Source organism: Aulostomus chinensis, chromosome 17, assembly GCF_037954235.1.
Source record: "Aulostomus chinensis isolate RoL2024-O1b breed Wild chromosome 17, RoL_Achi_v1.0, whole genome shotgun sequence".
In the NCBI taxonomy this organism is placed as follows: domain Eukaryota; kingdom Metazoa; phylum Chordata; class Actinopteri; order Syngnathiformes; family Aulostomidae; genus Aulostomus; species Aulostomus chinensis.
The window spans coordinates 24718020-24733733 of record NC_141336.1 but is presented as its reverse complement, the minus strand read 5'-3'; the positions used below and the strand labels follow the sequence as shown (position 1 = coordinate 24733733).

Below are 15714 nucleotides of genomic sequence, written 5' to 3'. Positions count from 1 at the left end.
ACTTTTTCTTTAATATCCACATGGCATTGTGTGACTAAATATGCAAATTACCTAAAACACTGAAAAGACAGATTTTAGCATGTAATTTTAAAGCAATACTTCACCTTCAAAGTGTACTTTTATAGTTCTCTCAAATAAATTCAGATTAAGAAAACTTTATTTATCCCTGTTGGGGGTAATTAAGGGAGTCTTGAGCTCAAAGACATTTTTTCCCCTTTCAGCGACGTACATTTATGTGTAGGTAAATGAAGTAAAAACACCAGTTGGCTCCATCAGATTAGGAAAGGTGATCTAACAGAGAGAGGCAGCACGGTGGAGCAGTGGTCCTCACTGTGGCCCCCCAGCAAGAAGGTTGTGGGTGGAGCCCCAGCTGGAACACGGGGTCTTTCTGGGTGAGTCTCCATGTTCTCCCTGTTCCTGCTGGGTTCTCTCTGGTACTCCAGCTTCCTCCACAGTCCAAAGACATCAAGAGGGACCAGGTTAATCCAGACTCTAAATTGACCGTAGGCGTGGCTGGGAGAGCCAATGGTTGTCTGTCTCTATGTGTTGGCCCTGCCATGGACTGGTGACCTGTCCAGGGGGAAGGCTGCTGGGATAGGCTCCACCCCCACCACCCTGAACAGGAGAAGAGGTAAACAAAATGGATGGATCCAACAAATATTTAATTGTTTAGAGGTGTTAAGCAATGAATATAGTCACATTGGATGCTGAGTGTAAACAGTGATGGTGTCAGTAAACAAAGTAAACCGCAGACACGGACATGAACGTTCTAGAAGTTCAAGTCCAAATCACAGGTTCTTCTGTGTCGGGGCCACTTCCAAGAACAGCTGCAGGAACACTGTTAGTTTGGTCAACAGGCTGGGGCAGAGTTTGAAATGGATGAACGGTATGTAGATGATAACTCCGCTGAAGATGAACAAAGTCACATAGAGGTATTCGATCTGAGGGTTGTCAATGATGGGAGCCAGGACCAGGAATACTGCAGCGATGAGCACCAGTATGGGTAGTATGATGGGTACCTGTCGGGAGAAGGCGGAACGAGTTAACTCTCGTCCCTTGTTGTTCGGTGGAGTTTGGTGAGCGATGAAACTGACCCTGTACGGCCTCGGGAGCTCTGGCTTCCTTATCTTAAGATAGATGAGTCCAGACAGGGTGATGGCGTAGAAAAACCAGGCAGTGAAGCTGGCAACAGCAACGAGGGGGAAAGTGAGACAAACACAAGAAGGTGGAGCCGCATTTCTTGAAGGACCAAAGAGGACATTCAGCTTCTGTCCTCACCTGAAGAAGTTGACGATGCTCTGAAAGTCTCCAGGGATGAGCACCAGCAGGGAGATGGCAGTGGTGAAGATGAGCGCTGGAGATGGAGTCAGTCTGTGGACGTGAGCCATGGCCAGAATATCAGGCTGCAAAACAAGACTGGGTCAAACCCTGTGGCAGAAGAAACCTATTCAACACTGGGAGATTCTCACCATGTGTCCTTCCCGGGCAGCGACGAAGCACACCCGGCCGCCGCTGAAGAACGTCCCGTTGAGCGAACCAAAAGCAGACAAGGCTGCAGCCACGGACATGATCCACCCCCAGCTTCCTAGCACCTTATTCCTGAGGAGAAAGTTTATAGGTCCAATAAAAGCTGCAGAAAAACCCTTAGCATTGCAAAGAAAGTGTAACTGAGGGACTTTGACACTTTAACAAGACTTTCTCGTACTGCTCTCCTGTTCAAACGCATCATAACTCTTGGCGTTATATTTTAAAGCTCACTTCATCCAAATTGCCTTCCAAGTAAAAACAAATAGAAGTCTTGAGCTGACAAAGACATTTTTCCCTTCTGCTTCACCTGTTTGATCCCAGAATGCAGGAGGGCCCAGCCATGTATGTTTAGCTCGAAGCTACTGGTGACTGATGCTAACAGAAAAAAAATAATGTCAAAGAGTCTTTATGAGCTCACAACACCTACTTTTGCATACTGGAAGGCACAATATATTTTTTGGGTTAAGTATCATTTCAATGATCTGAATCTGAAAGTGTTTTAGAGGGTTCTCGGTATAAAATCTGATATTCAAAGCCTTGTTTTAAATAATAAGCAACTTGACATCCTGTGACATCAGTGTCTTACCCCCAGGTAACTGCTACCGCATTGGAGGAAATGAGCTCTTTGGGTGTCATTACTGTCAAGTAGCTCACGTTGACCAGGAGATACAAGCCCGTCACCAGGGAAATGGCGATAACCACCGCTCGAGGAAGATTCACCTGAAATAAACGAGGGAGTTCTTTGAGTTGAGGTCAATATGGAGGAGAAAACGTGGTTTGTGGTAAAAGAAATGTAGTCCCTAAGACAGAAGTTGTTATTGGACAAGTTAGCTGAATGACCTGGTAACAACTAACTAACAAAGTTTTTGAAAAACAACATTATTAGGGCCTGAGCCTGAAGGTACTTCAGGCGAAGACCCTATTATGTTTATTATTATAATTATTATACATCTGGCAGGCCAAATTGAACCTTATGGAGCTCCAAATGTGGCCCAGTATTCGTTTTCTGTCTCTCTAAGTTGAACCTGTGATTGTTCAAGTGCTGTTTATACGCTGTACATCTTCAGTAGAGATGATAACGAGGGCACTTACCTTCGACACAGTTAGATAAGATTAGATTGCAAGTGCGCCAATAAAATACTTTCTCAGAATCAAAGCAGGAACATCATAGCCTACAGAAACTCTTGAACTAAGTCAATGGATTTTGACGGTCGCAATCTAAATTTATGAACACAAGCAGCTTTAAAGAGTCACTGCCTGGTTCCAGTTTTCATTCACATTGATCCAGCTTGTCTGTACACATGTGTTTACATGCAGTATACACATACATGCACAATCCAGCTTGTTTCAGTCTCACCTCTGGTCTTTTCAGCTCCTCAGTGGAGTGGTTCAAGTTGGCCCAGCCAGAGTAAGACCAGAGTCCTTGATAAAAAGCCATTCCAAGACTGCTTACAGAGAACTCAGTGTCTTTGAATGAATTCCCAACTTCGAAATTCTGTACTGCGACATCAGGGTTCTGCACAAGCGCCACAATTCCTCCAATTACTATGAATGTCAATGTCAGCACCTTGGCCACAAAGAAGACCACCTGAACTCTGATAGCCATGCGGACATTCAAGATGTTGACTGTGGCGATAACCAGTATAGCCACAGCTGCAGTACACTTCACCACTAGCACTGGAGGATCACCATCCGCGAAGAGAGGTGCTACAGCGTACTCTGCAATGCTAATTGCTAGTGCTGCAATGCCAGATGGCTTGACGACCACAATAAAAGTGAATGCTGCAAAAAAAGCTGGACACGAACCATAAATTCTCAGGATGTAAATGAAATCGCTGCCAGATTCGGGAATGACTGTGCCAAGTTCAGTGTAACACAACGCTGCAAGCATTGCCAGAACTCCACAGGCAGCCCAGATCACTAAACTTGCCCCAGGACTTCCAACATGGGCCAGTACAAACTGCGGGGACATGAATATACCCGAGCCAATCATGCATCCTGCAACAAATGCCACACCGCCAATCAACCCGATTTCCCGCTTCATTTTTACAGCTTCAGGTTCTTTGTCAGCCATAGCTGCTCAGATCCGGGACGCCAGATGGAGAAACTCTAGTTCACCCTTACGGAGGAGACACCAAGGTGAAGTATCCCTGCACAGACGGACTGAACAAATGAATGTGACACCTCAAGGGTCAGTAAAGCTTTTTAAAACCTGCATTTCACTTGTAAATGTTTATCCCCAGATGTTGAGTCTGTAAATTTGTTTCACATCGTGTCATCTGATCTGATGACCGTGATGAAATGTGTATTGGACAAAAATGCCCACGACACTCAGTAAAGTAAAACAGTAAAACACTAACCTCGGCACCTCTGTTTATAATGCATTATCGACACTTGTCTGATTGTGACTCATTAACAACAGAAAAACAGCAGGTCAATGAATGACAGGCCAGAGGGGAACTGGTGATCCCAGGAAAAGCGGCAGAAAATGCAAATTCTGTCAGGAGGGTGACTTGGTCATTTGGGTTGGAGGACTTGTAGGTGCTGGTCGTGCCTGGTAGAACAACCCAAACAGCCTTCAGTTACAGTGTCAAGCACACTGCACGCTAAGCTAGCTGCCGCCACAAACCTGCAAACCGTAAAGCTGTTTTTGGCTGTGGCTCATCAGCAAAGATCACCTGGTTGCAAAGTTTCTATCGCTTGCATCGCTGCGGGAGTGAGCTCAGTTATCGCGGGTGTCATGGTGCCCTCGCGACTTGACATCCCATGTTTCATCTCAAATATATCTTGACAGCTACTACATTCATTCGCAATTAATTAAGAATAAATGGTGAGTCTCTTACTTCTGGATGTGTCACTTCCTCAGTTAAATAATTCAAAGTGTTCCAGCCATCGTAGGACCACAAGCCCTGATAGAAGGCAATTCCAGTGGAGCTGATGCCAACATTTGTTCCCTCAAAAGAGTTATCAAAGTTCTCAGTGTTGCCCTGCAGAAGCATTGCAACACCTCCCAGTATGATCCCGGTCAGTGCCAGCACTTTGACCACCATGGTAACCACCTGGATGAGTGTGGCCAGGCGGACACTCAGACAGTTCACGATGGCCAGCACCATGATCACCCCTCCAGCTACACACTTGACCACCAGCTGGGGGGGGGCGGCGTCACTGTAAAAGGGGGCCACAACATACTCGGCAAAGCTCAGAGCAATTCCTGTGGCGCTGGCAGGCCTCATTACAATGATGAAGCTGAAGACAAACGCGAAGGCCAGCACTCTCCCTGCCGTCCGCAGGATGTAGACGTACTCTCCTCCAGACTCTGGAATGACTGTTCCCAGTTCAGCATAGCAAAGCCCCCCTAGCATGGCTATCAAGCCACAGCAGGCCCATATAATCAGGCTGGCTCCAGGACTGCCAATAGTGGATAGAACATACTGGGGGGACATGAAGATCCCAGACCCAATCATGGTTCCAGCAATGAAGGACACCGCTCCGACAAGCCCTACTTCCCTCTTCAGGTTGAATCTGCGCTTGTCACTCTCCATCGCTGAGTGTTGCTGCTTCATCAGCATTTGCATCAAACACTGGATCCGCACAGAACTAGCTGGAGGTTAACTGATAAGACAAGTGTTGGGCAAGAGTAAAGCCATTCTTACCACAGGAAATGGAATCGACCTTCAACAGCCACGACTCAGTCTAGGCTCTTTGCCAGTCATTCTGAAAATTATTCTCACTGAAGCCAGTCAAACCATCGCTGCAATTCACCCAGTATGAACTAGAACCAACCTGATGAGGACAGTAGAATAACATCATCCTCATAAAATAGATGAAATCAGACACTCCGCCACTCCTTCAGCTGGGCCAAGGGATTCTGCAGCCTTAACTCCAGGACCTTCCATCCACCACAGGACCACATGCCCTGATGGAGAGCAATCCTAGTGGAGCAAACCCCAAAATTAACCTCCTCGCAGGAGTTCCGGATCTCAGTGCTGCTCTGGACATTGTCCCTCTCCATTGTTTGAGTGCTGCTGCTTCCTCAGAGCGACTAATGACGCACAGAGCCGTTCGCAGGTATTATCATGTAACAACATTGCAACATCCAGGTATGGAGGGAAATTTACCTTTGCATTCATCAATAAGGCAGGGGTGGTGCAGCCTACCTGCTAGTTTGATTTGGCCTTTCAAGTACTCACAAAGACATATGTTTAGCTGGAAGCTAATGATAACCAACAACAGCAGAACTATTCAGACGTACATAAAGAGCATGTTTAAGTAGAAGATGATGGTTGTCGGCAGTTTTGCTGTTGTTAGCCTTTAGTGCCATTAGCTTCAAGCTAAACACAGTGGCTGGCTCAAGCAGACTCAGTTGTATATGGCTTGAGTTTATAAATCAGTGTATCCCTAAACAAAATATTTCAATTAATTTGCATTAATTTCAAACGTGTTCATAAATAAGCTCTGAAAGTCAGGGATGCCAATAACTGGTGATGACTTTTGTTTTTCTTTTTCTGGGGGGGGGGGGGTATTATGGGAGGCAGAGAAGCTGCTTGTAGATCAAACTCAGTATCTCCTTACCTCTGGCTGTTTCAACTCCTCCGTCACATAATTCAGATTATTCCAGCCATCATAGGACCACAGTCCCTGGTAGAAGGCAATCCCAATCGAATTGATGCTAACAGTTGTGTTTTCAAATGAGTCTTGGAAGTTTGTCGTGTGCCCTTTGACCAGCATCACAACACCTCCTACTATAATCACTACCAGGGCCAGGACCTTGGCCACCATAAAAAACACTTGGACTGACATAGAGAAGCGAACGTTGAGACAGTTGACAGTGGCGAGTGTTACAATAGCAGCTGCAGCCACACACTTGACCAGCAGCTCTGGAGGAGGGCAGTCTGGGTATAAAGGAGCCACGACGTACTGAGCGAAACTCAGCGCGATGCCAGCAACACCAGCAGGCCTCACAAATAACACGGAGCTGAAGATCAACATGAAGGCCATGACCGGGCCGGAGGTCCTGAGGATGTAGATGTACTCCCCGCCTGATTCTCTGATAACAGTGCCCAGCTCGGCGTAGCAGAAAGAAGCCAGTATCACCAGGAGACCACAGCATGCCCACACCACCAAACTGGCTCCGGTGCTGCCGATGGTGGATATCACCGTCTGGGGGGACATGAAGATCCCAGATCCAATCATAGTCCCTCCGATGAGGGATATGGCTCCCACCAGCCCTACGTCCCGCTTCAGGCTGAGCGCCTGAGTCTTCATAATCCCAGTGTTTACAGAATGTTCCCCTGAACAGAAAGCACTTCAAGTCTGAGACCAAAGTAACAATTGCAGTGACTCAGTTAATGATTACGTGGGTGGGTCACATTACTGCAGGAGCTCCTTCTGCTTTGAAGAACGAGACTGCACCAAGCGCCAAAGCTACATCTCAACACTCGTAGCAACACAGCAGACCAGCCCCTCCTGATCTCTCACAGGGGAGTGTTACTACTGTGCTACTTCAAATGAAGTTACTATCATGTTGCCAACAACCAAGCTAAAGTAAAAGTACTCAAACAAACTACCTTCACCCTTAATTACCTCCTTTTTTTGCCTTTCAAGTACTCACTAATAGGAGTTTTGAGCTCACAAAAAAATTGTTCCCCCTCCTGCATTATTTCTTTGTGACTACAGCATGCAGTAAGTGCTAGCTACGTGTATTAAGCTCGAAGCTTATGGAAACTGACAGCTAACAACTGCTAAACTGTCCAAAAATGTTTGTTGACGAACCCTTAAGTACGTCATCTGGTATGATCCACACATTCTTCATCAAGCTGTTTCGTTTTGCTGTTAATCACCAGTCTTCATTAGCTTTAGGCTAAAGGAGACGTGGCTCGCGCTTTCTGCAGGAGGCACTTTTATGTGAGCTCCAGACAACTCCTGAGTACTGTAAAGTAAATGCTAAATACACTCAATGAGGTATCACTTCAAAGATAGCAATTCTTATTTAATATTTCTCCCCAAAAATGAGGGGAAACCCATCATTAATCCAAAACTATTTAATTGTGGCAATAGCACTAGACCATGAAAACAGACATTGGTCATTTTGATGATCTACGCTAAGATTTATAGACAAAATGTAAAGTATTTTTACAGTGTCAAGAGGTATTCAAGCCTCTGAAGGGATATTAATCAGGTCACAGTCAATGGTTCAGCTGCAGGCTTTCAGTCCAGTGGTCCCTGTTCTCAGTGTCCGGCTCCCTCAGGAGTCTTTATCTTCCCCTCCTGTAATAAAGAGGTGAACGGTCTTGTTGGAGTGTAACATCTGTCCGGCCCGCTGGGCTCCAGTGATGGCAGCCAGTTTGTGGGCATCATAGCGGGAGTAGAGGGCAGTGCAAGTCCAGCTGGCCTCCTCCCCCTGACCTCCGGCTGTTAACATGTTACACACCTCACTGTAGAAGTGGGGGTAGGAGGGCAGCCCGTAAAAAATCAGGTTCTGAATACCCTTGACGGTGTACCTAAACAAAAGAAGAAGCCAATTGTGAGAAAAACAAAACAGCGGTTTACTTGTGGAGGGTTTTGATCCAGCAGATGTTTATTTACCCCCTGACCTACCTGTGCGTATCCATATTTGGGAATCATGAGACGAAACTAATCCATGTGAGGCTGCATGATGGAGGGTTCAGGAAAACTTACCTCTTGTAGAAGTGGAAGCGTTCAGTGAACAGCAGGAACTGCTTGTCTCCCTTCAGGAAGAAGTGCCTGTTTCGGGACACCTCAGATTTGCTGGAATACTCGCAGAGGCTGGCAAAGTTCATGTCCTCTTTCTTCATGTGGTTCCGCAAACGGATGTAGTCGAAGTAGGAGGGGATGTAGATCAGCGTGTGGGACATAACTGAGTCCCTGTACTGAGGCAGCACTTTATCTATGAAGAACTGAAACCTGAGGGAGAAATTAAACAGTGCTGAAAGGTTTTGTTTTTGAGAAAAATACATTCACACTTTTGTACCTCAATGATAAAACTGACATTAAAGCCATACTCACTGAAGAGTATATCTTGTTAAATGTATGTAGCTGCGAAGGACAACTCTGACCTAGACTTAGCATGATTATCTTCCAGTGGGCACCTGGCGCTATACAGTAGATTCCACGTCTGCTTACATGACATCACATGTGAAGAACCTCACCGAGCATCGTGGTCCATGAAGCTGTCACAGGAGAACATCTGAAAAACATGAGGCAGCTGGACCAGCACCTGGCAGATGGAACCCGTTTTTGGGATGTTCTTGGTGGAAATCTGAGACAAGACCAAAGACAGAATCCAACTGAAGAACATTCATCATCAAATGGTTAGGAGGAAAACCTAATTAAAGGCTTCTAGTTAAGTGCAACATGGTGGTGTGGCACATATGTGCCATACTGACATGACATTATGGTTCAGCTTGAGAAATCCGCAATATCATGGCTGTCCATGTACAGGACAGCCATGCATGTGTGTGCTGCTGTGCAGACTACGGTGCTCTGGAAGCCCTGTAACAAATTTCACTTCAAGAGAGGCAATAAAGGCTTATTTTTATCTCGTCTTGGTTGAAAATCTAATTTGAAATGATATTTTCTTGTCACGCTGGATCTGATGATGTGATAGCTGTCAAACTCACACCTCAATCTGCATCCTTCACACCTCCAGAGAGGCTCAGCCTTTCTTTTTCTGTGCGGTAGCTACCTGTCCCCGGTAGTTGGCGCAGTGTTTGGTAAAGATGTTGTTGATCTGGGGGTCCTGGATAGAGCTGAACAACAGCGTCTGTCGGTAGTGTTTGGCCCAGTTGTTGAGGTTCCACATCCTAACCCTGGAGAAGTCCACGCCATGGGAGTCCAGCGGCTGCAGGTTCATGTGCTTCATCACATGCTGGTGGGGGAGGATGACAAAGACAACACATTTAAGCTTTGAAGCTGACATGAGAGGCGGCACGGTGGAGCAGTGGTCATCACTGTGGCCCCCCTGCAAGAAGGTTGTGGGTGGAGCCCCGGCTGCAGCACGGGGTCTTTCTGGGTGAGTCTCCATGTTCTCCCTGTTCCTGCTGGGTTCTCTCTGGTACTCCAGCTTCCTCCACAGTCCAAAGACATCAAGAGGGACCAGGTTAATCCAGACTCTAAATTGACCGTAGGCGTGGCTGGGAGAGCCAATGGTTGTCTGTCTCTATGTGTTGGCCCTGCCATGGACTGGTGACCTGTCCAGGGAGAACCCCGCCTCTCACCTGAAGGCTGCTGGGATAGGCTCCACCCCCACCACCATTAACAGGATAAGCAATAGAAAATAGATGGATGGATGGAAGTCTAGAAGAGTCTCTTATCTATCAGACAACTCAGTTGCTGAAGTAATGCGAGATACTTCATACCAGAACATGTTCCCAGTTCTGCATCAGGAAGACATCCGTCTGGTCTACCACCAACATCTCGATGGAGGAGAGGAAGTCAAAGTCTCGCTTCTTTTCTCCGTCAGCTCCCAGGACTGTACGAAGTCCCAGCGGTGAAGCGATGATGATGTCTGAGGAGTAGAAGGGGGAGTAGAGACGAATGCTGCTCCTGATGATGGAGATGCCTGCAGGCAGAGGACAAATATGGAGCCTATCATGAGAAGACTTCATCAAACGTGGGACAACTTTATTTTCCCAGCTGTACCGATCCTGAAGTGATCATCCACGTTCCCAGAGAAGATGGCGTGGTAATCCTCAGGCCTCTGCAGATTAGGTGGTTTGTCATCAGGATTCTCTCCAAACTCGTCCTTGAACCGCTTCTTGTTACTGACCCCAACTTTCTTTCCTTTGGTCTCCAGCAGGCTGATGAGCCTCTGGACGATGTGCAGCGCTCCACCTCGGAACGGCACGAGAATCAGGACCTGACACATTTATAACAACATGAATGTACATCGCAAATGTTGACACTGGAATAAATACGGTGCTTCTGAATGCAGTGTCAAATGAAGTGTGCATATCTTTAAGCTCTAACAAATGTGTTGAAAGATTCCTCCCTACTGTCACTTTCGGTCAAAGCGAGTGTTCCTGGTACCTTGGGCCGGGTCAGACCCTGGTCTCTGGGCTCATCCTGGGGCTCAGTATCTGCCTCAGCCTGACTTTTCCGCTCTCTGAGCTGGGCGTTGTGAGCCAGGACCCAGGAGTTTGCTTTCAGTACGTGGTTGAGAACATGGAGGCAGTAGGCGCTGCGGACCTGGGGGCCCCGCTTCAATGGACACGCCTCCGGATAGTAGACGTCCTTGTAGGTGCCCATGAGAGCCAACATCTCCAACTGAAGAGGACTGACCTCCTCAGCCTGGGCCTTGGTGCTCAAGGTCTGGTTGATATTCTTTAAAGAGGCTTCCAGGAGTTTGTGGAAAACTGGGAGATTTGTGTCTTTCTGAGAGCCGACGGTGCCAAATCTCTCCAGGGGACTGGTGCAGAGCAGAGCGCCCACTTTAGGCCACTGAGTTTTGTGATGACAGAGAGAAGAAAAGAAAGAAAAACACATGAATTTTGGTGAAAATACAGGATTATAACACTGGGACACAGCAGCCAATTACTGCAGCGTCACTACCGTGATGGGAGTCTTGGTTTTGCTGCCTGATGTGATCTTCTGCACATCCTCCTCACTGAGCTCCGAGTCCAAATGCTGTGAAAACATGTCTGGAAACAGAGATAAGACACAGTTTCATTTGAAGTCTAATTCTGACAGTTCACATATTTAGGAAACGCAACAAATCTCCACTCTTGTTCGAAAATCTATAAAGCTCAAGAGTGACCGCCCACCTTCATCATGGCTCCTGTCCCAGATGCAAATTTCCCCTTCAGTTCCTCCACTGATGTTTCTGGGAAATTCTTTCGATCAGTGGTTTTAAGCCAAGAACCAAGATGACTTGCGAGCAGATCCAACCAGAAAAGATTTGATTTGGCACAAAAAGGCCACAGGTACAAGACTGTGTACACGATCATCTTGGGAGTTCAGAACCTCTCAGCCCAAACGCCGTCACAAACTGCAGCGTTGTTTTAAAAAAAGACAACATTTTGTGGCCAGAGACGATTGCGTTGCCGGTAGAGAACTTGTAACTGGTGTCAGTTACAGTCCTGTGATTAATGTTGCTTCATCAATATGAGACCTCACTAATACGCTTTAGGATTGTGGGTAGTGTAGTAATTCTTTATGACGTTGTGTTTTAACCCCCCCCCACACACACACACACCTTTGTGGTCAGGCTCATCGGTGTGTTCAGGGTCCTCCTGTCCTGCTTCCCCCATGAAGCTGGTCTCCAGGCAGAACTGGGACTCGTGCTGCTCATCTATGAACTCTTCGTCTCCCGCCTCCTTCTCCTCCTCTCCAACTGCTTGAGTCAGCGCTTCACCTGCATCCTCTGGTTCTTCTTCCTCCTCTTCATCCTCAACACCATCACTGTCCCCTGCAGTCAAAAGAAGAACATTATTCAGCATATTGGCCTTTCCCGTCCCAAGAGAAAAAAGTCAGTGGATTGGAAACTTGCCTTCATCTACAAGCTCCTCCTCCTCCTCCCCCTCCTCCTCCTCCTCCTCATCAGTACTCTCTTCACTCTGGTCTTTGGAGACGGCCTGGCTGAGAGTTGAGAGAAGTTTCTGGTAGGCTGTTTTCTGCTCTGGCTCCTCATCCTCCACCTCCTCCGGATCACCTGGCTCCGCATCTGAATGTTCCGGACTTGCTGCCTTTCGATTTCAAAATAATGGCACATGCCGTTCTTTAGGGCACCGCAGCCAAGGAACGCCAACTTACTGAAACTGAAAACACTTTCCTGCGCACAAACACAAGCTTGTGCTGGCTTTGGGTGCCGTATAAACAAGAATGGTCCATGTCTACTCACCAGTTCCAATATTTCAGTTCTTTCAGGCCTTTCGTGAACTCTGTGAGGAGAACAAAAAGGAAATGTAGCAAATCAGAAACCTTTTGGGGAAATGCAATCATTGGCTATCATTTTGAGACAAGTGATGCAACAATCTGATGCTGATATCAGGTATTGGCCAATACCAACTCATTTGGGTGGGATATTATTGAAAACACTGGTTGTCTTAAACAAAAAGTCAATTCTATGAGCCTGTGGGCTACATTTTAAGGAATGCGTAGCGTGCTGGGAGCTCCAGAAACCCTGCTCCATCTTGATTATGCATGTGCATGCTGATAACCATAAATACCAATAAAGCAGATCGATACATACAAATTGGTGACATTTAGTTTTTCGATGTTATGAAAGCAATGTTTAAGTCCAGGGCCAGTCTCTTCCACACAGTCAAGAACATTGCTTGTCCATAAAAGGTGTATTGGTACAAAGTACTGGCTGATACCAAGTCCAGGTATCAGTGTGGAGACTTTTAAATCTAAGTATCCCTTACTATTACTTTATCAAAGATAATAAAGAACAAAAACTACATGAAGTTGTCATGGGAACGCTCTTTCTTGATGAGTTACACTTGAAAAACACATCAGATGCATCATTACGTCAACATTTTCATTACCACGAGTCGAAATAAACAAATAAGATTCAAAAATCCTGTCAATATGAGACAGAACCGATCACATCTCCTCGTGAAGCTGGGCGTTACTGCAACTGAACGTGATGTTATTATCGAGTTGGCGAACAAAACCCTACACGTTGTTCACAGATACGCCGCTGTTTACTTACACATCATGAAATGGATGCTCCTCTCCGAATTCCTTCAAGTGTTTCTTCTGTTTTTTAGACAATTGAGTGAAAGGTTGTTTGTTATGCCTTCTTTTCCCCATGTTGACACACGAGTGCACACGTGCGTCTCCGGCTTCCTGCTGGTGAGTCGCAGCACGTCACTCACCGCCACCTGCTGGACCGGAGGGGTATTACAGGTCGGGTTTCCCGCATTTCAGCAGTAATTGACGCACTTGAACTTGCAGTTTGGAAAGAAGAACAAGGTCAAAACTGGTCAAATTATGAACCAAGATATACCAAAGCCCATAACTGACGCAGATAAAATAAGAACGATGCCGTGAAATAAAGTTTCCTGTTAGTTGCTCGTTCTCAAACGTAATGATTGTAGATTTGTGTTCCAGAGGTTTGTGTTTTATTGGCTTGTTGGCCTTTTTCTTGCAGTCTTTCCTGCTGAGTTTCCCTTTTAAAAAAATGTGTCTTTCTAGATTTGTGTTCCAAAATTTTACATTTCCTGATTCTTTGTGTTATCTAAACTGTTGTTTGATTTGTTCATTTTTGGTGCATTCTAATAAAATGTATTTACAGAAAATGATTTTGTGCGTTTGCGAGTGTTGTGACTTGTGCTAGTTTCCTGTTTTCTTGCGTAACAAAACCTGTGTATCATAATTTATTGTAGGGGTTTTTCAGTTTCAGTCATTGTAGTTTGCTGTACTTTGCATCAGTAAAGTCTCAGTTTGAACTCCACATTTTTTTTGGAGACGTGATCTTTGCAGCAAGTTGGTGAATATCTGATCACAGGTCAAAGGTCACGGAGGTAGCAAAGGTTATTTGCAGCTCTCATGGGGTCATTCGTCATTATAAGGGCTAAGCACTCTCTCTGCAGGCTCGCTGCCGTTTCAACACAAACCTTCATCAATTATAGAAGACGGTCGTATCATTTTACTGTTTGCCTGTTTAAGCTGTTACCATGGAGGAACCTCATTCACTATTAACCAATCGGGTGTCTAGTTTTAGAACTCTGGGTGTCCTCAGGTCATGCTGGCATGTCAGAGAGGATAATACTGTTAGATAATTTGCATCCTACAATGGCTGAAGCTGAACTGTTCAATGGGATGTGAAACATGTCAGAGAGTCTTGTATTTCAATGGAGAGGCCAAAACTGAGAGAGGACAAAGACAAGGCCGGGAGGACGGTGAGGTTCCGAGTAGCGTCTGCCAACAGCGGGCGAGTCCTGGCAGAGGTGTTCAAGGATGAAGCCGCCTGGTGTGGATCAGTGTCGGACTCCGTGGACTCTGAACGCACCGGCAGCCCCGAGGCTGAGCCGGGGCTCTCGCCGCCCTCCAGCGAGGCCAACAGCCACCTGAACGGCCTGCTGCGGGGGACGCCGCCGGACGACAACGGCTGCGAACAAGATGACCTGCTCCTGTACGCCAGTGCCAAGCGAGAGATGTTCTTCAGCAACAAGAGGATCAACATCTGCAGCAAGAACGGGACCATACGAGGGGTGAGGAACAAAGTGAGCGCAGGACAGGTGCTCTTCAACAACCTCTCCAATATGTATTCTGTGAGTAGCAAGTTCTTTCAGTTCCTTAAATTAATTCTGTTCTAAGCCTGTTTTGTTTTGTTTTTTTGTCAGTGAGGAGATTAATCCTGATATGCAGATGAGGAGCTTGTTCAGCCACGACTTCTCCTCCTCCTCTCTTTAGGTTTCCCTTCGTCACCAGAAAAGAAGAGCCTGGGAGAAGTAGCAGAAAGTTTGGAGGAGTCTAACACAAAGTGAGAGTGGAGGAGGAAGCCAGGAAACTGAAGACTGAACACAACCAGGAGCTGATTGTGTTTGTCACCGAGGCAGGACTGGCGCTCATCAGTATAATTCATGATGTATTGATTGGTGGCTCAATAATCGATTGATGTACTGTATTGTAATTGTAAGCGAATATGTTTTATGAACATTTTAAAATGTAATCGTAATTTGAAACTTCTCATGGTTACGTCTCCCGAGTCCTGAGATATTTTTGTATTTTTTCAAAAGCACAATTGTTACCCGGCGTTTCATGTGATTTTGATATTTGTATTTCCTGCCTGTCACACGGCTGAAACGTGCAACCGGAGCGCTTCCGCAGAGTGGCTCGCAGGAGACTGGGTCTCAGTGGAGTGGATGCTTCTGGAACGTCGCTCATCAATAAACACCCACGTCACGTATGACACAGTTGAATATATTTCTAGTGTGACTGATGATGATCATGTGGAATTTCAAAAATGTAAATGTTAATAGACTACATCCAACAACCTGCCAGAGTGTGTGTGTGTGTGTGTGTGTGTGTGTGTCAAACCCTGAGCTGATGGTGAAAAATCCACCTGCTGCTTCATGATCACATCCGGTGAAAGTCAATTATGTTATCGTGTGCATTTTGTTAACAATCAGTTTAAAAATAACATTTATTGTAGCTGAAACAACTCCATCATCTTCAGTATGAACCTCTAAACTTTATTAATCTCGTCTCAATTTACCA

At 46.1% G+C, this 15714-nt stretch overlaps 3 protein-coding genes and 1 pseudogene across 4 annotated transcripts; 1 reads left to right on the top strand and 3 right to left on the bottom strand.

The window, feature by feature from the left end:
• Positions 1-677: 677 nt before the first annotated feature.
• On the bottom strand, positions 678-6792 carry LOC147246885 (b(0,+)-type amino acid transporter 1-like). Of its 2 annotated transcripts, none has more exons than XM_086181869.1 (6): positions 6100-6792; positions 2114-2247; positions 1470-1599; positions 1279-1403; positions 1095-1182; positions 678-1019 (listed from the first exon to the last, which is right to left on the bottom strand). In XM_086181869.1, the coding sequence occupies exons 1-6, from the start codon at positions 6790-6792 to the stop codon at positions 789-791; spliced, it is 1401 nt and encodes a 466-aa protein (XP_086037995.1). In that variant the 3' UTR covers positions 678-788. The 2 variants fall into 2 exon arrangements, with proteins under 2 accessions (XP_086037995.1, XP_086037994.1); XM_086181868.1 differs by lacking the exon at positions 6100-6792 and adding an exon at positions 4371-5069.
• Positions 2798-3571, bottom strand: LOC147246886 (b(0,+)-type amino acid transporter 1 pseudogene; annotated as a pseudogene).
• Positions 6793-7514: 722 nt separating the features above from the next.
• utp25 (UTP25 small subunit processor component) lies at positions 7515-13408 on the bottom strand. The gene is made up of 12 exons (XM_086182410.1): positions 13202-13408; positions 12386-12425; positions 12035-12230; positions 11741-11953; positions 11098-11186; positions 10576-10986; positions 10189-10405; positions 9906-10108; positions 9233-9415; positions 8697-8806; positions 8206-8451; positions 7515-8027 (listed from the first exon to the last, which is right to left on the bottom strand). The coding sequence occupies exons 1-12, from the start codon at positions 13300-13302 to the stop codon at positions 7772-7774; spliced, it is 2265 nt and encodes a 754-aa protein (XP_086038536.1). The 5' UTR covers positions 13303-13408; the 3' UTR covers positions 7515-7771.
• Positions 13409-14345: 937 nt separating this feature from the next.
• On the top strand, positions 14346-14949 carry grxcr1b (glutaredoxin and cysteine rich domain containing 1 b). Its single transcript, XM_086183596.1, has 2 exons — positions 14346-14765; positions 14908-14949. The coding sequence occupies exons 1-2, from the start codon at positions 14346-14348 to the stop codon at positions 14947-14949; spliced, it is 462 nt and encodes a 153-aa protein (XP_086039722.1).
• Positions 14950-15714: the final 765 nt, after the last annotated feature.